At 35.1% G+C, this 22905-nt stretch overlaps 2 protein-coding genes across 3 annotated transcripts; both read left to right on the top strand.

Moving 5' to 3' along the window:
- The first annotated feature begins 283 nt into the window (after positions 1 to 283).
- Positions 284 to 3219, top strand: LOC121205050 (uncharacterized). The gene is made up of 7 exons (XM_041075976.1): positions 284 to 365; positions 410 to 581; positions 758 to 815; positions 1284 to 1464; positions 1672 to 2123; positions 2785 to 2863; positions 2906 to 3219. Exons 1-7 carry the CDS (start codon positions 284 to 286, stop codon positions 3217 to 3219), a joined length of 1338 nt encoding a protein of 445 aa, XP_040931910.1.
- Positions 3220 to 17838: 14619 nt separating this feature from the next.
- LOC107891334 (polygalacturonate 4-alpha-galacturonosyltransferase) lies at positions 17839 to 22256 on the top strand. 2 transcript variants are annotated; one of them, XM_016816088.2, is made up of 11 exons: positions 17839 to 18197; positions 18286 to 18440; positions 19086 to 19120; positions 19226 to 19285; positions 19406 to 19534; positions 19673 to 19733; positions 19803 to 19843; positions 19919 to 20253; positions 20372 to 20729; positions 20871 to 21452; positions 21693 to 22256. In XM_016816088.2, the coding sequence occupies exons 2-11, from the start codon at positions 18299 to 18301 to the stop codon at positions 21966 to 21968; spliced, it is 2019 nt and encodes a 672-aa protein (XP_016671577.1). In that variant the 5' UTR covers positions 17839 to 18197; positions 18286 to 18298; the 3' UTR covers positions 21969 to 22256. The 2 variants fall into 2 exon arrangements, with proteins under 2 accessions (XP_016671577.1, XP_040930582.1); XM_041074648.1 differs by lacking the exon at positions 17839 to 18197 and having other exon boundaries at positions 18299 to 18440; positions 19434 to 19534.
- Positions 22257 to 22905: the final 649 nt, after the last annotated feature.

Genomic DNA, 22905 nt, shown 5'->3' with positions numbered 1-22905 from the left:
AGAGTGTCTATTGAGGTGTCGAGCCCGTTAGGGCAAACAGTGTTAGTGAACCAAGTCTGTCCAAGATGCTCGTTGATTATACAGAATAAAACTTTTCCGGTTGACTTGTTAATTATACCATTTGGGAATTTTGATATAATATTGGGAATAGATTGGTTATCTGAACATGAAGTGATTTTGGACTTTTATAAAAAAGAGATTCAGCATTCAGACAGTGAGTGAAGGTCGGGTTGAAGTAAATGGTATTCGTACTAGTGGGCCAGCGCGAACTGTTTCAGCAATAATGGCTAGTAAATTACTCCAGCAGGGTTGTTCAACATATTTGGCATATGTTATTCATTTAGATTCAGTTGGAAGCCAGTGCGGTAAGATTCAGACAGTTGTGAGTTTTCTGATGTATTTCTTGAAGAATTACCGGGTTTATCGCCAGATAGGGAGGTCGAGTTAGCTATTGAGGTTTATCCGAGCACAGCTCCAATCTCTATACCTCCGTATCGGATGTCACCTACAGAGTTAAAAGAGCTGAAGATACAGTTGCAAGACTTATTAGACCGTGGTTTTATTCAACCGAGCATATCACCGTGAGGAGCTCCGGTATTATTTGTTAAAAAGAAAGATGGCTCGACGCGACTCTGCATTGACTATAGACAATTGAATAAGGTGACAATCAAGAATAAGTATCCACTTCCTTGCATTGATGATTTGTTTGATCAGTTGAGAGGAGCTTCTGTATTTTCGAAGATTGACTTAAGGCCAGGTTACTACCAGTTGAAAGTAAAAGGAAGCTACGTTCCAAAGACAGCTTTCCGTACAAGGTATAGTCACTATGAGTTCTTAGTAATGCCATTCGGGTTGACAAATGTTTCAGCTGCTTTTATGGATCTCATGAATCGTATCTTTCAATCATATTTAGACCAGTTTGTAGTAGTTTTTATTGATGAATACTAGTTTATTCGAAGTCAGATTTAGAGCATGATCAGCATCTCAGGATTGTACTACAGATACTACGGGAAAAATAATTGTATGGAAAGCTCAACAAATGTGAATTTTGGTTGTCAGATGTTGTATTCCTGGGTCATGTAGTATCTACAGATGGAATTCGAGTTGATCCAAAGAAGATTGAAGCGATTGTATAGTGGAAACCACCAAGAAACATATCAGAGGTACGTAGCTTTCTTGGTTTAGCTGGGTATTATAGAAGATTTGTAAATGGATTTTCGAAGATAGCTTTGCCGATGACCAAACTGCTATAAAAAAATGTACCATTTGTATGGGATGATCAGTGTCAAGAAAGTTTTGAAAAGTTGAAGCAAATGTTGACAGAGGCACCAATTTTGACGTTACCAGAATCGAGAAAGGATTTTATTGTATACAGTGATGCTTCATTAAGTGGTTTGCATTGTGTACTGATGCAAGAGGGGAAAGTAATAGCTTCTACATCTCGTCAGTTGAAACCACATAAGCGTAACTATCCAACTCATGATTTGGAGCTAGCAGCAGTGATTTTTGCCTTGAAGATTTGGAGACACTACTTATATGGTGAGAAATGCTATATTTATACGGATCATAAAAGTTTGAAATATCTACTTTCCCAAAAAGAATTGAATTTCTGACAGAGACGGTGGACCGAGCTTTTAAAAGATTATGATTGTGTCATAGATTATCATCCAGGAAAAGCTAATATAGTGGCTGACGCTTTGAGTAGAAAAGTCGCAAATGATTTGAGAGAAATGTTTGCACGGCTCAGTATCTATGATGATAGGAGTTTGATAGCTGAATTAAAAGTTAAACCAGTGATGTTCGACCAGATTAAATCAACTCAATTGAAAGATGACATATTGTTGAAGAAAAGAGAAATGATACAGACTGGTACAGTAGAAAATTTTAGCATTGATGCATATAGATGCTTAAGGTACCGAGATCGAGTTTGTGTTCCTGCTAAATCTAAATTGAAAGAGTTAATACTCCGAGAGGCACATGATGGTTCATTTGCTTTACACCCAAGAGGCACAAAGATGCATTGTGATCTACGAGATCTGTATTGGTGGCCCGGAATGAAAAGAGATATAGTTGAATATGTTGGTAAATGTCTTACATGTCAGCAAGTAACGGCAGAACATCAGGTTCCTACCGGGTTACTTCAGCCGATAAGTATTCCTGAGTGGAAATGGGATCGCATCACTATGGATTTTGTTACGGGATTGCCATTATCGGTGAGCAAAAAAAATGCCATTTGGGTAATTGTTGATCGATTTACTAAGTCAGCTCACTTTATAGCAGTCAGAACAGATTGGTCATTGCAGAAGCTTGCAGAAGTGTATATTTAAGAAATTGTTAGATTGTATGGTATTCCAATATCTATAATTTCAGATCGAGATCGTCGATTTACATGAAGATTTTGGAGACAGTTACATGAATCATTAGGCACACGGCTTAATTTTAGCACAGCATTTCATCTACAGATTGATGGACAGTCCGAACTGGTAATTCAAATATTAGAAGATATGCTTCGAGCTTGCATCATTGATCTTGAATCAGGTTGAGAACGTTATTTACCTTTAGCTGAATTTGTGTATAATAATAGTTTTCAATCAAGCATTCAGATGGCTCCGTATGAAGCATTGACAAAGATGTAGATCACCTGTGTGTTGGACCGAACTGAATGAAAAGAAAATGATTGGAAAGAAATTGATTCAAGAAACAGAAGAGACAGTCAAGAAAGTACAAGAGAGATTAAAAGCTACATTTGATAGACAAAAGTCCTACATTAATTTGAAATGACAGGGCATTGAGTATTCAGTTGGGGATAAAGTATTTCTTAAAGTTTCTTCATGGAAGAAAGTGTTGAGATTTGGTCGAAAAGGTAAATTGAGCCCTCGTTACATTGGGCCGTAAGAAATTGTAGAAAGAATCGGACCAGTTGCTTATCGATTAGCTTTACCTCCGGAATTACAGAAGATACACAATGTTTTCCAGGTTTCAATGCTACGCAGATATAGATCAGATCCTTTTCATGTCATTTCTATTGAAGATATTGAGATTCAACCGGATTTGTCTTATAAAGAAGAACCAGTTGAGATTCTAGCACGGGAGATAAAAGAATTAAGAAATAAAAGGGTTCCTCTAGTGAAAGTGCTATGGAAAAGTCATAAGGTGGAAGAAGCGACTTGGGAACTGGAAGAATCTATGAGAGCTCGGTACCCCCCCATCTATTCTTAGGTAAATTTAGAGGTCGAAATTTATTAAGGGGAGAGAAATGTAACGACCCATATTTCACGGGCACCAGAAAAGTGAATTTAGGGCCTCCGTCTTAGGAAAACGAGTCCCTAAATATTTATTAAAAATATTTACGAAGTTAGTTGCGGGTTGAATTAGATTTTGATTAGGTGAATTTAGTTTAATTAGAAGTAATTATTAAAAAGGACTAAATTGAATAGAGCATAAAAGATTAATTTTAAAATAGACAAAAATGAAAAGGGACTAAACTAGTAATTAAACCAAATTAGTGAAATGTGTAAGATAGAGAATAAATACATGTGTATTTAAATTATTAGAACAAATGTATGTTATATATATATATTTACTTATAAATTAAGTAAAAGATATTTATTTTATTATTATTGTTATTATTATTATTATTATTATATTTTATCAATTAATTGAGATAATGACAAATGTATGGTGATGAAATATTACATGTGTACATGTGTGTATGAATACACATGTAGTGTTTTTATTTGTATTAATTAGATATTTTATTATTAATTATTAATTTAGTAAATGAAAGAAATAAAAAATGAATAAAATGAAATAAAAGAATGAAAAACAAGAAATAGTTACAAAGAAGAAACGAAATAGAAAGAAAGAAAGAAGAAAATGAAAGAAAAAGGAGAAATTAGGGTTTGAAAGCTTGGAGGTTAAATTGGTAAGTCAATTAAGTCCATTTCTTAGTGATTTTGATGTTTTTGAAGTCCTAGAGTTAAATACTTTTGAGTTTATGTGGAAATATTGAAAATTAATAGATTTTTGAAAAGGGTTTATGTTAAGCAAATGATGAAGTTATGGATTAAATTGATAGAATCATTGATTAGAATTGATTAGAGGACTAAATTGTAAACTAGGCTATAGGTTTTGAGTTTATGGGCTAAATTGAAAGAAGTTTGAAATTATGGTAAAATGATGAAAATTTGATGGTTATATTGAAGTTTTAATGGAAATTGAATAAGAAAATGATGTGAATTGTAAAAAGGAAGAAGATGAAAATGGTTAGGACAAATTTGGGATTTAGGTAAAAGTTGCATGAAAAGTTATTATTTTATATAAAATATGTGTGTTCTTAATTAATTGTACTTATGCTAATTTTCATAGCAAACAAGGAAACCGAGACGTCGAATACGAAGGGAAAGGAAAAAGTGATCGAGGAATAGCTCAAGAAAAATATCGGTTTGTATTATCATAATTCAAGTTATTTCTTATTAAATGTTTAATTTTAATTTTAATATATGTGTATGGAATTTGAATGTGAGGTAAAAATTGATATTTAAGTTGAATGTGAATTAGATTTATTTGATGAATAAATATATGTATGTGAAATTGAATTTTATGATTGAATTGAGTAATGTTGGTATGCATATGAATTTGAAATACGTGAGAAAATATGGTCAAAGTGCAATTGATGTGAATTGAATGAAATAGAGGAAGTAATCTGATACCCTATTAACTAGTTGGGCTTAGTAGATATAGTTGGCATGCCATAGGATTGGAAAGGTTTAGGGATACTTCGACATCAAGTTGATGAGACACTTGGTGTGTCATTATTGCTTCGGATAGATTCGACGAGGCGTTGGTCACCACTTTGCTTCGGCTTAGCCGATGAGACGTTGGTCGTCACTTATTTGCTTTAAACTATCCGATGAGGCGTTGGTCACCATTCTGGTGTGTTTGGTTGGATCCGTGTATCCGCCAAAGTCCAAGTCATGTTAATAGGGGAAAATAAGTGAAATAATAAAATCAAATGAATTTGATTAATTGAGCTATTGAATGAAATGAGAAAGTGATATTGTAAGATGGAATGTGAGATGAAATTTGTAAAGAGATTGAATGTATGAATCAAAGGTTCATGAGTTATTGGAAATCTCATTGATGATTTATTGGATCTATCATTGGAAATGATATAATGGAAATATGATAGTTTGGTATAAATTTATATATATGATCTGTATGTATGATTTGCTAATTATCTATGTATGTTATGATATTTTATTGTTGTTACAATTTGAATTATGATAATACCACTGAGTATTTCCAATGCTCAGCGTACGGTTGTTTCCTGTGCGCAGGTTAGGTAGAGTTGAAGTTCAGTCAAGCATCCGAGTCAATCCCGACCTCAGCTCAATTTTGGTGATGCATCTATCATTTAGAACTGTGGCATGTACTAGGTTTGGTGTTTATCACTTGTAAATGTTTTATATTTTGAATGTAAATGTGGTGCATAATCCTTAAGATGTAATGAAATGAATGAATGAAAATTTGCTAAGTTTGAAAAGTTTGATGAATGTTATTTGATCAAGATTTATAAGTAAATATTTTGGGCATGAATTAGGTGTGTTTAGAATGTGAAAATGGCTTAAAAATAGTGAAAAATTAGGTTTCACACGGCCTAGTCACATGGGCTTGTGCCCAGGCCTTGTGGCAAAGTCAAACTTGCCCACAGGTTAGTCCCACGGCCATGTAAGTAAGTCAGATCTACCCACGGCCATGGGACCCCATAGGCAGGCCACACGGGCATGCCCCAAGCCACACGGGCGTGTGCCCCAATTCTCAAGAAAAAGTTTCCAAAGTTTCCGGTTTAATCCCAAAACATTTCCTAAGTATATTTTAGGCCTCGTAGGTCCATATTAGGGACTTTTAGGTGGAATTTGAAAATTTTTAAATTGAAATATAGATTTATGACTCTGTGTTGTTCATTATCAGCATCTTATTCCGGTAATGTCTCGTAACCTTGTTCCAACAACGGGTTGGGGTTAAGGGGTGTTACATTATCCGACGTTAATTTTGAATTTTAGGGAGCAAAACGAATAAAAAACGGGCGTGTGGTAGGTCGTGTCAATTTTATGGAATTACGCACCGAACAGCAGAAAATCACGATTTTTAGGTTTTTCGGGCATTCTAATACGTGTATATGACAAGAATAAGAAGATAGAAGTGAGTCGTCAAAGAATATTCAAGAAAACAACTCGAAAAACACCATTAAAGTTGACTTTAAATAAGATTTTCGTCAAGATTGAATATTCTCACTTGATTTCTTAGGAAGTTATCGTAGGTTTCTTTATTTCTTTCGGTTATAGTGTATCTTGGATGTTTTTATTTTCAAGCATGAACCAATTTTCTAAATACCTAGGGGAGATGATCCCTATGACAGATTCAGTCGTTTGATTTATATCTTACGCAATAAATACTTAGTTTCTTGTTCTCAATTATGTGTGCTTAATTATTGGTTTAATATTTTTAGATTATTGATCCATGTTTAATGTGTTTAACTCGGTGGTTGAATAGACCTTGTCTAAAAGTAGATATTGTTTAAATGAATGGAGTTGCATGCAATCCTAAAAATAGGACAACATAAATCTACCAGATTAGAGTGACATCTAATAGGAGAATCCATAGCACAAGTTTATGTGATAATAAGGGTTTTAATTAGAAAGAATTTTCAATTATTCAACCTAGGGTCAGTTGCTCTTATACTCAAAAAAGATATTAGTATAATTTAGGGATTTCTTCGGATCAAGGTGCTAAGTAAAGAAATCGAGTAATTTAGATTGATAGTGACAGATGAAATCTAGGTGGATTCTTTTCTAGGTATTGTTTCGCTTATTGGTTGTTACTCAATTATTTTCATGATTTGTTATTTGTCGTGTTCTTTAGTAAATTAATTTAGTTAATTTTAGTTGTTAAATAATCACTCGAATTATTCGGTTAAATAATAGAAAGATGGTAATTACTAGTATTTTTGGTCTTCGTGGGAACAATATCTTTACTCACTGTGGTTATACTATTAATTGATAGATACACTTACTTTAGTCAAATTTTTAGCTAGTTCGTGACACATCATATATACATATACACATTATAGATGTGTTTCTAAATAATTTAGGGTCTGTTGGATTAATTATTGAAAATTTTCCATTAATTGAAAATAAATTTCCAATAATTTAAGTTTTTAAATGTGTTTGCTAACTACAGATAAAAACTATTTACTAGATTTTTTAAATAAAAAAGTGTTGAAAATAATAAGCAGATAAGAACTACTCATCACTAAATGAATAATACGTTAAGTTGGTTTATTTTATTTATTTATTTTCAAGAATATATTATCCTTTAACGATTTTGAAGACTATCTTATCTGTAATACCCTAAATTCCGGCTTAGACATTATGGCCGAATCCGGATATGCCGCAAAGAATGGGTTTTGAAAACAAATTGATTCCATAAACTAATTACTAACAAAACTCACATTCCTTCATGTTTGTCACAAAAAAACATTATTTTAACATTTCATTTGCCAAAACGCTTATTACAGTGAAAGTTAAACAAAACCAAAACATTTTAGTAATCCGTATCGTATTTTTAGAAAACCTTTTTTTGGCGCAAAGTCTATTTCCGTAAAATATTTTATCAAGTATGCAATATCTCGAGCATATAAAACCAAATCAAGTTAAAAACCAAAACAACCCAAATAGTCTCAAAATTACAACTCTCTAAATGATATCCCAAATTATTAGATAAACCATAAATTAATAATTCTAAACAGTTTTATGGAAGAGTGGTCACCGCTGAGTCCCCGCTGCACCGATCCACCTAATACTGTGGATTACTTGACAGTATAGACATACGATGTAAGTTTACGTAAACTCAGTGTGTAACCCAACAGAATTAAGCAAACAGTCATACAGAGTCATATACACGGTCGAAAAAAATACAGACATAGATTCGAGCTCAAGCCCATTTTAGATACAGATACAATAAACAGAATCAGACATTCAGAATCCTACTACCATCCTCTACACACCATCTTTGACCATCCCAACACACCATGTGGGGTTAAAAACCCCTACCCATCCCTACACACCAGGTTGTGCCATTACGACACGTATCAGATATAGTGCATCCAATCTGCCAGATAATAGGCGATGATCGTCGTACAGATCACTTCCTCCATCAATATAAAACTTACCCCACAATCATATACAGAACAGATACAGAATACATACTAGACATGTTCAACATGCTATGAACAAATATCAGAATATTCAGATATGCATGGCATAAACATACTCAAAACAAATTATCAGTCTATTAGATCTACAGTTTTGAGGTTGGGTTAGCCCTTACCGACCCTACGGTAGGCCTACAGTCGATTAGGACGACCTGTGCAACCCTCGGAGAAATTTTAAAAATTTAGGCCCACACGCTTGTGTGGCCCATACGCCCATGTTGACCTTGCCAGTGTGGCCCATATGGCCACACTCGAGCCACCACACAGCCATGTATTGTAGACGGCCATACCTGCGTTGATCACACGGCCTACCACACGGGTGACAATACGCCCGTGTGGCGTTAACGGAATAGTTTTTCAGCTTTTGTCGAAACCTCGTTTTCTACAATTCGAGTACACACCTGTTACGGTTTCGATGATAAAGCACTCTCGAGACCACCAAAACCTAAATTCAATATTAAACCTCAATTGAACCGAACCAACGAAGATTGACAACGAATGAACTCAAGCACATGCTACTTACCCAACTTCACAATCAAACCCGACTACAGTTTGCAGGCGCAGAACTCCATTCGTCACGATTCACTGCCAAAACCCAGAATCATATTAACGAGTGAACCAAAATTGATATAATCGTTAAAATACTTACCCCCAAAATAAACAAGTTCACTACTCTTACCTACCGGGCACACGAAGAACTCAGAGGATTATAACGCTGATTTTGGAAGAGCAATATTGATAGAACAATGAAAAGGGAAAAATTTCCTTGAATAGAAAAAAAAGTAAAATGACAGAGAGGGAGGAAAAGAACATCGATTTTCTGGAAAGAGAGAATTTAAAAAAAAATAAAAATCTAAATGAAATTATCCTCAAATCCCCCCCTTTTTCTCCTATTAAACCACTAACTCACAACTTTTTCACAATTCTAGCTCCACCGAAACTCTTATCAGACGACTGAGCAAAAATAATACCTTCGCTCTTGCAGGGATTCGAACACAAGACCTCCAACACATCAACACCCTTACCACTCGAACCAGCAGACTCATTCTAATATGGAATTACAAACAATTATATATAGGCCCAAAGAACAAAGGTAGAGCTTAGATCCAAAAATAGCTGAAAATTTGGTAAAGGTAAGGCTTGAACCCAAGATCTCCCACACACACCCAGCACACTTAACCACTGAAGCAGTACTGAAGTCCAACCTCGAACCCAAAGCCTCATGCAACTTTTTATAAAACCAAGATGTGAAGCGAGGATCCCTATAAAAAATAATCGATACAGGAACCCCATGCAGTCTAACTATCTTGGAGATATAGAGCTTCGTTAACTTCTGCAGAGAGTAGTCTGTCCGAACCGAAATGAAGTGAGCAGACTTGGTCAATCAATCTATGATGACCCAAAATACTTCTTAGTGGGTGTCAAGGGTAACCCATTAACGAAGCCCATCGTCACACGCTCCCATTTCCACAAGGGAATCTTAAAAGGTTGTAGCAAACCCGAAGGCAATTGATGCTCAGCCTTAACTTGCTGACATGTCAGTCATCGAGCAATAAAATCAGAAACCTCATGCTTCAATCCCGGCCACCAATACAGTTCACGGAGATTCTAATACATTTTATTACACCGGGATACATAGCATAAAGTCTACTATGCGCCTCTCTAAGAATCGACTGTCTTAAACCAGAATCATTTGGTATACGTATCCGCCCTCAAAAACATAAAACCCCATTACTATTCAACCCAAAATCAGAAATAGTATCACTCTTAACCTGTCGAAATCGTACACCCAAAGTCTCATCCACTAACTGTCTATCTCGAATCTGATCAATCCAAGTCAGCTTAACTTGCAAATCAGCCAATAGACTCCCATCATCAAATAGACTAAGGCGAGCAAACATCGCTCTCAAGTCAAACATTACTCTACGACTTAGAGCATCAGCCACCGCATTGGCCTTACCAGGATGGTACTCTATAGTGCAATCATAATCTTTGAGCAGTTCAATCCAACAGCGTTGCCTAAGGTTCAACTCCTTCTGAGTAAGGAGATACTTAAGGCTCTTGTGATCAACGTAAATGATACACCTCTCACCATACAGATAGTGCCTCCAGATCTTCAACGTAAAGACTACTGCAGTCAATTCTAAATCATCCATCGAATAATTTTCCTCATGTGGCTTAAGATGTCGGGAAGCATAAGTCACAACCTTACCATCCTGCATCAGAACGCACCCTAAACTGACATGCAATGCATAACTGTATACCAAAAACTCCTTACCGGATTCAGGCTGTACTAGAACAGGAGCTTGAGTCAACACAGACTTGAGCTTCTCGAAGCTCGATTGTTACGTATCAGTCCAAACAAATGGAGCACTGTTACACAGAAGCTTAGTTAACAGAGCCACAATTAGAGAAAACCCCTCTACAAACACCAGTAATATCCCGCCAAACCCAGAAAACTACGGATCTCAGATACGTTCTTAGGCTGTTTCCAATCCAACATATCTTCTATCTTTCTCGGATCCACTCGAATCCCCTCAGCAGATACGACATGCCCCAGAAAGGTTACCTCTCGCAGCCAGAACTCACACTTACTCAACTTAGCATAGAGCTTCTTCTCTCGGAGCATTTGAAGCACCACTCTAAGATGTTCGTCATGCTCATTCTTAGTCTTAGGGTAAACCAGAATGTCATCGATGAAGACCACGATAAACTAATTTAGGTAAGGCTGAAACATTTAGTTTATCAGATCCATGAATACGGCCGAACTCGTAATGTTCATAACGAGTCCTAAATTCAGTCTTATGAACATCAGCCTCCTTAACCCTCAACTGATGATAATCCGATCAAATATCAATCTTAGAGAACACTGAAGCTCCTTGGAACTGATCAAACAGGTCGTCGATCCTTGGAAGCGGATACTTATTCTTCACAGTCAACTTATTTAACTGCCGATAATCAGTACACATTCTCATGGTCCCATCCTTCTTTTTAACAAACAGAACCGGTGCTCCCAACGAAGACAGACTCAGATAGATGAAACCACGGTCCAAAAGTTCTTGCAGTTGAGCTTTAAGTTCTGCAAGCTCCTTCGGTGCCATAAGGTAAGGAGCGATAGACACCGGACCAGCACCCAGAAGAACCTTAATCCCAAACTCAACCTCTCGACTAGGAGGTAAACCCGGTAACTCTTCAGGAAAGACATCCAGAAAATTCCTTACAGTTATGATATTCCCAACAGAAGAGTCCCTAGAACTAGAAACACTGACGTAGGCCAAATATGCCTCACACCCTTTTCACACCAGTTTCTCTGCCACAAGAGCGAAGATCACATTAAATAAATAATCTTGACACTCCCCGATCACAACCACATCCTTATCTTTCTCAGTCCTCAGACGACCCTCTTAGTCGCGCAGTCTAAACTAACTCGATGCATAACCAACCAATTCATGCCCAAAATTAAGTCGAATTCCCCAAACGGAAACTCCATCAGATTTGTTGGAAACAATAATCCCTTGCACTTCTAACGAAACCTCTCTATAGAGTTTACTAACCCGAACAGACTGCCCCAATGGACTTAGTATAGCGATCTCACTAAAAGTGCTCTCAACAGTAACCCTCAAGTTTTCAGAAACAGTGCTAGCTAGATAAGAATGTGTAGAACCTATGTCTATCAAGCAGTATAAGGTACATCGAGCATCTTTATCCTTTCAACGTCGAACAGCATAAACAAGTACAGGCTGTTTTGTCTCTATCTGAGTAGCACTTCTGCCTGGTGTTCTCTGTCCATGGCCCAAACTATTACCACCCCTAGCCGTTCCACGGCCCCTAGATAGCTGCTGAACTGCCCTCTGAGGCTGTACTGAACCTGGGGCTGTAGCTTGCATCTGATCTGCTCGCTTTGGACACTCCTTAATACGGTGCTCAAGAGACCCACACTTCAGACAAGCCCCAATCCTCCTCCAACACTCGCCCGGATGGCGCCTACCATAGTCACTGTACGGTTGGATCCTAGTAGGAGCAACAAGAATCCATACTCTAACTGGCCTATCAAACCTGGCCTTTTTCTTAGGCCTTTGCATAGAACTTGAGGGCTCCGAATCCATCTTGTTCTTACCCATCTCTCTGTCCCTATTCTGGCGCTCCACGAGCTTAACATTCTTTGCGATCTTCACCTTCTCTATCAGAACAGCAAACTATCACTCTGTGTGTGGAGCAATTAGTAACCTCAGATTGTCTCTTAAGCTGTCCTTAAATTGGACACACCTCTCGTGCTCAGAAGCCACCATGCCTCGAGCGTAGCGGCTCAACCTCAAAAATTCGGCATCATACTCGGCCACAGACCTATCCTCTTGCGTGAGATTTATGAACTCACATCTATGAGCATCAACATAGCTTACCCCCACATATTTACTTTGCAAAGTTATCTTGAAGAAATCCCAACTCAATCGATCAGGCTGAGTGGAATCTTTAACCGTCAGCCACCACTGATAAGCCTCATCGCAAAGCACCCTTTAGTTTCTACTCAGGAGTGTAGTCTAGATCATTTATAATTTTCTCTGTGGCTTTCAACCAATACTCGGCCACATTAGAGGCAACTCTAGTGACACCCTTAAATAACTCAGCACCATTAGACTGAAATCGTTCAGTTACTGACCCTCGGCCCCTAGATCCAGAATGGGGTCCAGCGACCCTCTCCAGTATCCTTAGCATGGCTTGGGATAGTACGTCGTCCCCAGCCGAACGGCTTTGAGACCCAGTATCAGTAGCAGGTGAAACTAGTGTCTCACTCGTATCCAAATTCGACATACTACCTAGAGAGGAAGACTCAACTCGAGCCCCCTACGACCTCTTCTACTGCCACGAGTACCACGTCCGCGAGTTTCACGAGCGTTCATTGTCTAATTTGAGGTTTATCTACATTAAAAGTTTTATGTATCAGTTTCAATTATTTATTAGCAGATATTTTATGTATAAATTATCGGAAGTTTAGAGATGTTTTCAGAAGTTTCAGTCTCAGAAGATACTATCTATAGTATTTTTAGAAAAAACTATCTCAGTTTCAGAAGTACTTACAGGATCGGTGTCAGAACTCGGTGTACCACATACTCTTTCAAATTATTCACGAAATTTGAAAACCAATTCTTTTAAAACACAATCTTAGAACCCAAAATCCACAGCCGAGTTTTGCAACCTGGCTCTAATATCACTAAATGTAACACCCAAAATCCCGACTTAGACATTATGGGCTAATTCAGAGATGTAGCAAAGAATGGGTTTTGAAAACAAATTGATTCCATAAACTAATTACTAACAAAACTCACATTCATTCATGTTTGTCACAGAAAACATTATTTTAACAGTTCATTTGCCAAAACTCTTATTACACTGAAAGTTAAACAAAACCAAAACATTTTAATAATCCGTATTGTATTTTTAAAAAACTTTTTTTTGGCGTAAAGTCCATTTTCGTAAAATATTTTATCAAGCATGCAATATCTCGAGCATATAAAACCAAATCAAGTTAAAAACCAAAACAGCCCAAATAGTCTCAAAATTCCAACTCTTTGAATGATATCCCAAATTCTTAGATAAACCATAAATTAATAATTTTAAACAGTTTTACAGAAGAGTGGTCACTGCTGAGTCTCCGTTGCACCAATTCGCCTAAAACTGTGGATTACCTGACAGTACAGACAAACAAATGTGAGTTTACGTAAACTCAGTGTGCAACCCAATAAAATTAAGCAAACAGTCATACAAAATCATATACACGGTCGGAAACAGATACAGACATAGATTCCGGCTCAAGCCCATTTCAGATACAGATATAGTAAATAGAATCAAACATTCAGAATCTTATCCCCATCCTTTATACACCATCTCCGACCATCCCAACACACCATGTGGGGTTAAAAACACCCACCTATCCCTACACACCAGGTTGTGTTGTTACGACACGGATCAGATATAGTGTAGCCAAGTTGCCAGATAATAGGTGATGATCGCCGTACAGATCACTTCCTCCATCAATATAAAACCCACTCCACAATTATACACAGAATAGATACAGAATACGTACTAGACATGCTCAACATGCTATGAACAGATATCAGAATATTTAGATATGCATGGCATAAACATACTCAGAACAAATTATTAGTGGCCACACTCGAGCCACCACACGGTCGTATCTTGCACACGGCCATGCCTATGTCAATCTCACGACCGTGTTCTTGCACATGGCCTACCACACGGGTGACCACACGCCCGCGTGGCATCAATAGAACAATTTTTATGCTTTTGTCGAACCTTGTTTTCTGTGATTTGAGTACACACCTGGTACGATTTCAATGAGAAAGCACTCCCGAGACCACCAAAACCTAAATTTGACACCATCATTCCTAAAAAGCAGTATTAAACCTCACTTGAACAGAACCAACAAAAATTGACAACAAAGAAACTCAAGCACACGCTACTTACCCAACTTCACAATCAAACCCGACTACGGTTTGCAGGGGCAGAACTCCGTTCGTCACAATTCGCTGCCAAAATCTAGAATCATATTAACGAGAGAACCAAAATTGATATAATCATTAAAATACTTACCCTTAAAATGAACAAGTTCACTACTCTTACCTACCGGGCACACGAAGAACTCAGATAATTATAATGCTGATTTTGGAAGAGCAATATTGATAAAATAATGAAAAGGGAAAAATTTTCCTTAAATGGAAAGAAAAAGTAAAACGACAGAAAGGGAGGAAAATAACTCAGTTTTCTGGAAAGTGAGAATTTTGAAAAAAAATAAAAATCTAAATGAAATTATCCTCAAACCCCCCCTTTTCTCCCACTAAACCACTAACTCACAACTTCCTCACAATTCCAGCTCCACCGGAACTTTTATCAGATGACTGAACAAAAATAATACCCTTGCTCTCACAGAGATTCAAACACAAGACCTCCAACACACCAACACCCTTACCACTTAAACGAACAGGCTCATTCTAATATGGAATTACAGACAATTATATATAGGCCCAAAGAACAAATGTAGAGCTTAGATCCAAAAATAACCGAAATTTTGGTAAAGGTAAGGCTTGAACGCAATACCTTACATACACACCCAGAACACTTATCCACTAAAGCAAATACATATGTTGTATCAAGTACTTATAAAAACATAAATAAAAAGATCAGGGCATTACAATCTTATCAGTTTTATAAACATTTAAATTAATTACATTGTTTAATATATAAAGTTGGAGGGCCAAAAATGTCATTATGCATTTTAAAAACAAACCAATCGAAAAATCGACTGGAGACCAAATCTTAATTTTATTCAAGTATAGGGACCTTGTATCTAAACTTTAAAGATTAACATTATTAAAAGTAGTATTACCCTAAGGGTGTAAAAAGCCCTCAAACTTAAAAAAAAATTAAGCTCTTTTTTTATTCTTTGCACTCAATTGAGAATTTGAACTTTCAAAGTATATAAAAAAAAAGGCTCTCAAACTTTTTAAAAGAAAAAAAAAACAATTAAACCCTTACTTTTTTTGCATTCAATCGAGTACTTGAATTGCTAAAATACATCAAAAGGCCATTTGACCATTAACTTTAACAGTTGACTTTTTTCAGTTAAAGTTACCACTTATCACAACCACGGCATGACATGTGACAAAAAAATGATATAAAAATAAAAATTAATAAAAGTTATAAATAATATTTAAATTTTATTAAAAATTAGGAAAAAAATATTAAAATCATAAAAAAAATAACTATAAAATTTTATAAAAATCATAAAATATTATAAAATATATAGAAATATAGAAAAAAATTATAAAATTTTATAAAGTCATAAGAAAATTATAAAAATATGTAAAGAAATATAAAATTCGTAAAAAAATATAAAAATTATCATACCAATAGAAGCATTTTATAGCTTTTTCTATAACTTTTATTGATTTTTATTGTTATCATTTTTCGCCAAATGGCATGCTGTGTTGCGACATGTGATAAAAAAACTAAAGATTATTAACTTTAACAGTCAATGGTTAAAGGGTCTTTTTTATATATTTTATATATTTTTTTATCATTTTTATAAAACTTTACCAAAAAAATTATATATTTTTTTACTATTTTTATAAATTTTTATAAATTTTTTATTAAAATTTAATAATTTCTATAATTTTTATTAATTTTTATTTTTTTTATAAATTTTTGTCACATGTCACGCCATGATTGTGTCATGGGGTGGCTTTAATTGAAAAATATTAGGGGCCGTTAACCTTAATAGTCAAAGGGTCTTTTTGATATATTTTGATAGTTCAAGTATTCAATTGAGTAAAAAAAGAAAAGAAAAGTAGGGCTTAATTGTTTTTTTGAAAAAGTTTAAGGGCCTTTTTGATGTATTTTAAAAGTTCAAGTACCCAATTAAGTGCAAAAAAAAATACAAGAACTTAATTCCTTTATTGGAAAAAGTTTGAGGGCTTTTTATACCATTAAACATTAGTATTATTATTATTTGGATCGAAAGAGCTTGATATAAAGTTAAACGAAGTCCTATAAAATTATTAAGCTTAAAGGTGAAAAAAGTCCTCAAACTTAAAAAAAAAAATTAAGTCCCTTTTTTTTTTACACTCAATTGATCACTTGAACTTTCAAAATACATAAAAAAAAAGCCCTCAAACTTCATAAAAAAAAAACAATAAAGCCTCTACTTTTTTCTATTCAATTGGGTAATTGAACTTTCAAAATTCATCAAAAAGACCCTCAATTTTTTTTAAAATAGCAATTAAGCCCCTGCTCTTATTAAAAATTAAAAAAAGAATAGAAAAAAATAATAAATAATAAATTTTAGAAAAATTATTAAATTTTAATAAAAATTTAAAAAAATTAAAAATTATTAAAAATTAGAATTTTTTATAAAAATAGTAAAAAATAAAAAAATTTGTAAAATTTTATAAAAATCATAAAAAAAATTAACAACCCTAATTTTTTTAATTAAAGTCATCACGTGTCGCAACACAATATGACATATGGCGAGAAATGATAAAAAATAAAAATAAATAAAAGTTATAAAAAAATTATAAAATGCTTCTTTTGGTACAATAATTTTTATAAAATTTTTTATGAAATTTATATTTCTTTACATTTTGTATAATTTTCTTTCGACTTTATAAAATTTTATAATTTTTTACAATTTTTATATTTTTTACGATTTTTTTAATTTTTAATATTTTAATTTTTATTAAAAGTTAATAATATTTATAGCTTTTATTGATTTTAATTTTTTATATTTTTTCAAGTTTTTAATCAAAGGCTTAATTGCTCTTTTTGAAAAAGTTTGAGGGTCTTTTTGATGTATTTTGAAAGTTCAAGTATCTAATTGAGTAAAAAAAAGTAGGGGCTTAATTGTTTTTTTTAAAAGGTTTGAGGGCTTTTTGCAACATTAAGCCAATTTATTAATAGAATCAGTTGGTCCCAGGCTCCCAGCCAGACTGGCGATGAAAACGACATCGTCCGTGTCGGCTACTTGACGTATTTTTTCCCTAAAAAAGAGTAATTATCTCCTTCTCTCTCAAAGACGCGAGAGCGAAAAGGATAAAAAGAAAGAAATTACATTACAAACAGCAAAAAAAAAAAAAAAAGAAAGAAAAAAAAAGAAAAGAAAAAGCCCAGTCCCCAGCCGAGATTGAAGTTTGATCGCCATTCTCACACGCTCCCTCTCTCTTTGCTTAGGGCAAAATCCTAATTAACGCTTTCTTCATCTCACTGCATTTGCTTCTCTGCAAACGCTTAAAAAAAGTCATCTGATTAACGCTTTATCTGATGATTGATTTGCTATGGATTTTCATTCCTGCTGCTACCTTTGATACGGATCTGCTGTGCTTTCAGTTTCGATCTCCTCACTGTTAAACTCGTAATTCTCTTTTTTTTTCCCCGCCTTTTGATTCTTCGCTCTTTTTTTGTTTTTGTTTTCCTGAATGATTTTTTTTTGTTGTTCTTAGGCTTTGATTGCCAATGGCGTTGAAGCGGGGGCTATCCAGTGTTGGCGTCCACAGGAACAGAAGTTCTGGATCTCGGTTCCCTATCGTGATTCTCGTTCTCTTCTCAGTTCTTGCTCCGCTTGTTTTCTTTGTCGGTCGTGGACTTTATATATCTGGTTCGCTCTTTTTTTATCTCTCTCTCTCTCTCTTTATTTCCGCCCGCATTTAAGTAATTATTTTGCAGATCTCACTTTGGTATTTTGCTATTTGCATTTCATAAAATTTGTTTCGAAATGATATCACTTAATTCGTTTGTTTAATTGATTGATAAATGTGTTATTTTGCTTTCATAAAAAATTAAAATGCTGCAACTTTTTAGTGATTGATTCTGTTATTTGGTTGGTTATTTCTTTCTTTAGTTTTTGATATGTGATTTGATTAGAAAAGTTTAAGATCAAGTGGTCTACTTTAGTTCCACAACATTTATCGCAAATTCTTGTTCCTAATAGGTTTCGATTTTAACTGAAACTTGTTGCTGCACTTAATGTAACTTTAATATTCGCATTGATAGAACTTTTAACCTTTCCTACAAAAAGAAAAAGGAAACTTTTAACCTAGAAATTCAGCGGATTTTTAATTGAACCCTAGTCTTCATCTAATCAGCTCAGCTAATCTTTGCTGAATTTGTTTTGTTAATCTAAATTTGAGATGTGAATTCAATTGTGTTGTTATCCATGTCGAGTATCTTGCCTTTTTAATAACTTTGGTGTTTTCCAATTGCTTGCATCTGATCTTTCCGCTGATTATTGTTTCTTGTGCAGATCAAAATAATGTTCAAAGTGGTTATACCAAGCAGGTTTCATCTCAAAAGCTTTTCCATTTACATTGCTGATATAATGACCGACTCACAAGGCTCCTATATACTCGTTATATATAGTTTTAAAATGGTTGAGTTTTGCAGAATGTTGATTGGAGGGAAAGGCTGGCGTTGCAATCTATCAAAAACCTTTTCACTAAAGAGGTAAGTTCATGGCGGAGAATATTCCATCTGAATTAATTATATTTCTTGCTCTAACAAGGGATAGGTTCAAAATGTTGGTTATTTTTTTATCTGGTGTTGCCACACTTGAGTCGATTCTAGGTTATTGATGTTGTAACTACAAGCACAGCTGATCTGGGGCCGCTAAGTCTAGATTCTTTCAGAAAAGGCAACTTGTCTGCATCATGGAAAGTTGTGGAGACATCAGTTGAAGATGATGCTACTTCTCAGGTTGGTTTCATATTAATGATGAACCTCATTGGTCTCATATTTTGAGCGCTTTTCTATATTTAACAGCCTTTACCTTCTTCTTTTTTCATTTTTAGTTTCTGATTTATTGATGTGTATTGTATTCTCACATGTTCTTAGTCAAACCTAAAGGCTGCAGAATTGAAACAAGAAATGTCCAAAGATGGAAAGCTTCTAGACGGTAATCTCACCTGAAATATATGCATAATGCCATAATTTTCTTTCATTCTGACATGCCTGTCTCATGCAGATGATCGATCACCTGATGCTCCTGCTAAAACACTTCGAAGGGTAATTAACATCTTTTGATGCACCATATGCTCTAGTGATATAAAAAAGTGAATTATAAATGCTACTTTCTTGCAGCAACTTAGAGATAATAGACGTGCAAAGCGGGCTGCTGAATTGGTGCAACAAGATGATGAAGCTACTTTGAAACTTGAAAATGCTGCCATTGAACGATCGAGAGCTGTGGACTCTGCTGTTTTGGGCAGATACAATATATGGAGGAGAGAAATTGAGAATGAGAACTCAGATTCCACAGTGCGCTTGATGAGGGATCAAATTATAATGGCACAGGTTTATATAGGCATAGCAAAAATGAAAAATAAGCTTGGTTTGCAACAAGAACTGAAGATCAGGGTCAAAGAGAGTCAGCGTGCTGTAGGCGAGTCAACAGTTGATGCTGATCTACCTCACAGGTAAAAGAATGGTATATCTGTAATCTCATTGACAATGTGCGGTCTATGTTTCCTTCTGTTTTCAGTCTTGGTGATTCTTGCAAATTCTTATTCTGTGTTCTCATTCAACTTTGTTTAGTGCACCTGAGAAAATTAAAACAATGGGCAAGGTTCTATCAATAGCAAGAGAGCAATTGTATGATTGCAAGTTGGTTACTGGAAAGCTTAGAGCAATGCTTCAGAGATCAGACGAACAAGTTAGGAGCTTGAAAAAACAGAGCACGTTCTTGAGTCAATTGGCTGCCAAAACAATTCCCAATGCGATCCATTGCTTGTCTATGCGTTTGACCATAGAATACTATCTCCTTCCCTTGGAGAAGAGAAAGTTCCCTAGAAGTGAGAACTTGGAAAATCCAAACCTCTACCATTATGCTCTCTTCTCTGATAATGTCTTGGCTGCATCAGTTGTTGTCAACTCAACTATCATGAATGCCAAGGTGATACAAGCTGCCTTATCTTGCGTAACAGTCTTGGTTGTTCTTCCCTGTTGCACTTCTAGAACAGAACTGATTGTAAGATCTTTAAGAATTGAGGCTTGGCTGCAGTCTTGACTAAATCTTCCCTTTGTGGTCTTGCAGGATCCTTCAAAACATGTTTTCCATCTTGTTACCGATAAACTTAATTTTGGAGCAATGAACATGTGGTTTCTGTTAAATCCCCCTGGAAAGGCCACCATTCATGTTGAAAATGTTGATGAATTCAAGTGGCTTAATTCATCCTATTGCCCTGTTTTACGGCAGCTTGAGACTGCTGCAATGAAGGAGTATTACTTCAAGGCAGATAATCCAACCAAGTCTGCATCTTCAAACTTGAAGTATCGAAACCCAAAGTATCTATCAATGCTGAACCACTTGCGGTTCTATCTGCCACAAGTATACCCCAAGTTAGATAAGATCCTCTTTCTTGACGATGACATTGTTGTCCAGAATGACTTGACCAGATTATGGTCTGTGGATCTACATGGGAAGGTAAATGGTGCGGTAGAAACTTGTGGTGAAAGCTTTCACCGCTTTGATAAGTATCTAAACTTCTCAAATCCTCATATTTCACGAAACTTTGATCCTAATGCTTGCGGGTGGGCATATGGAATGAATATGTTTGATCTCAAGGAGTGGAAAAAGAGGGATATCACTGGCATATACCACAAGTGGCAAAATATGGTGAGTCGATGGAAAGACCATTTATCTGATTTCATTTTATTTATTTTCTCCTCCTTCATCCATGTATATAGATAAGTCATTTAGTTGTTTAGAGGTCAAATCAAAGAGTTCTTGAATCATCTTGTATTATTCTAGCTGACATGTTGCTTAAGTTATTCATGTTATTAAATTGCAGGATAATTGTTGTATGGTCTGATTTCCCTTTTTTTTTTTTTCTTGCCCTTTAAACTGTTGTATCAGAATGAAGATAGAGCATTGTGGAAGCTTGGGACACTCCCTCCTGGGTTGATTACATTTTACGGTCTCACACATCCGCTTGAGAAATCATGGCATGTACTTGGTCTTGGCTACAATCCAAGTGTAGACAAAAAAGAAATTGAACATGCCGCAGTTATCCACTACAATGGCAACATGAAACCCTGGCTCGAGCTGGCGATGACCAAATATCGATCATACTGGACCAAATACATCAAGTATGATCATCCCTACCTTCGCAGCTGCAATCTTAGTGAGTAAACCTGATTAATTAAAGCATTTCATTTTTTTTCCTTTTTGGCTTTACTCCCCCCCCCTCCCACATTGATTATTCTTCTTTGTAATTCATTAAATTCATTCCCTTGAGGACTCGCCCATTGGAACGAGTTAACTGTGTACGAATGTTAACCTGTGAAAGAGACACTATGATCCTTTTTTTCCCCTTTTTTGGATGTAAGTTCAATTTTAGACAGAATATGGAAACCGAATATGGAAAGTAGTCCACTGTATTTTTTTTCTTCAATAAGGGCTCGTTTTTGCAAGATTTAATATGTATGAGCATTTATATTATGTGACTCTAATTTCTTTGATTTCTTTAAGCGGTTTTTTCATTTTATACTTGTTACTGTCTACTATCATGCTGCGAAGTAAATCTGTATTGTTTCTTGTATAGAAGAGAAAATGCATTGTAGTTGATTTATTTTACACGTAGTGAGTTTTTACTTGACACTGAAGTCGTGCCATAATTTCTCCGGTACTGTCCATTATCATCAAAGAGTTCGAAAATATCTTTTGTTCAATGTTGTATTTGATAAAAATCATAATTTTGGTATCTAAAGATGGTGTTATTTTTAAGTGTTTAATTTAAGTTTTTAAAGTTAATTTGATGAAATGTTTTAATTAATTAATAATATTAGTGATTAACTTTTTAGAACCTTAAAAAAATCTGAACAATTAGTTTGTTTTTGATAAATTAATTCACAATTAATATTAAATTCATTTTATTAACAAATTAAATTTATTTTATTAACAAATTAAATATGTAACTTTTGTGTACCTTGGTAATGTTGTTTGAATCAGATTGGACTAGCTGATTAGATGAGTTAGATCAAGAACGGATTGGACTAGCCGATTAGATTAGTTAGATCGAAAACCAACTAAGGTAGTGGTTTGGAGGACATTGAATTGAATTGGATTG

This window comes from Gossypium hirsutum, chromosome A08 (assembly GCF_007990345.1).
Source record: "Gossypium hirsutum isolate 1008001.06 chromosome A08, Gossypium_hirsutum_v2.1, whole genome shotgun sequence".
Lineage (NCBI taxonomy): Eukaryota > Viridiplantae > Streptophyta > Magnoliopsida > Malvales > Malvaceae > Gossypium > Gossypium hirsutum.
This window is presented reverse-complemented; position numbering and strand designations above follow the sequence as displayed.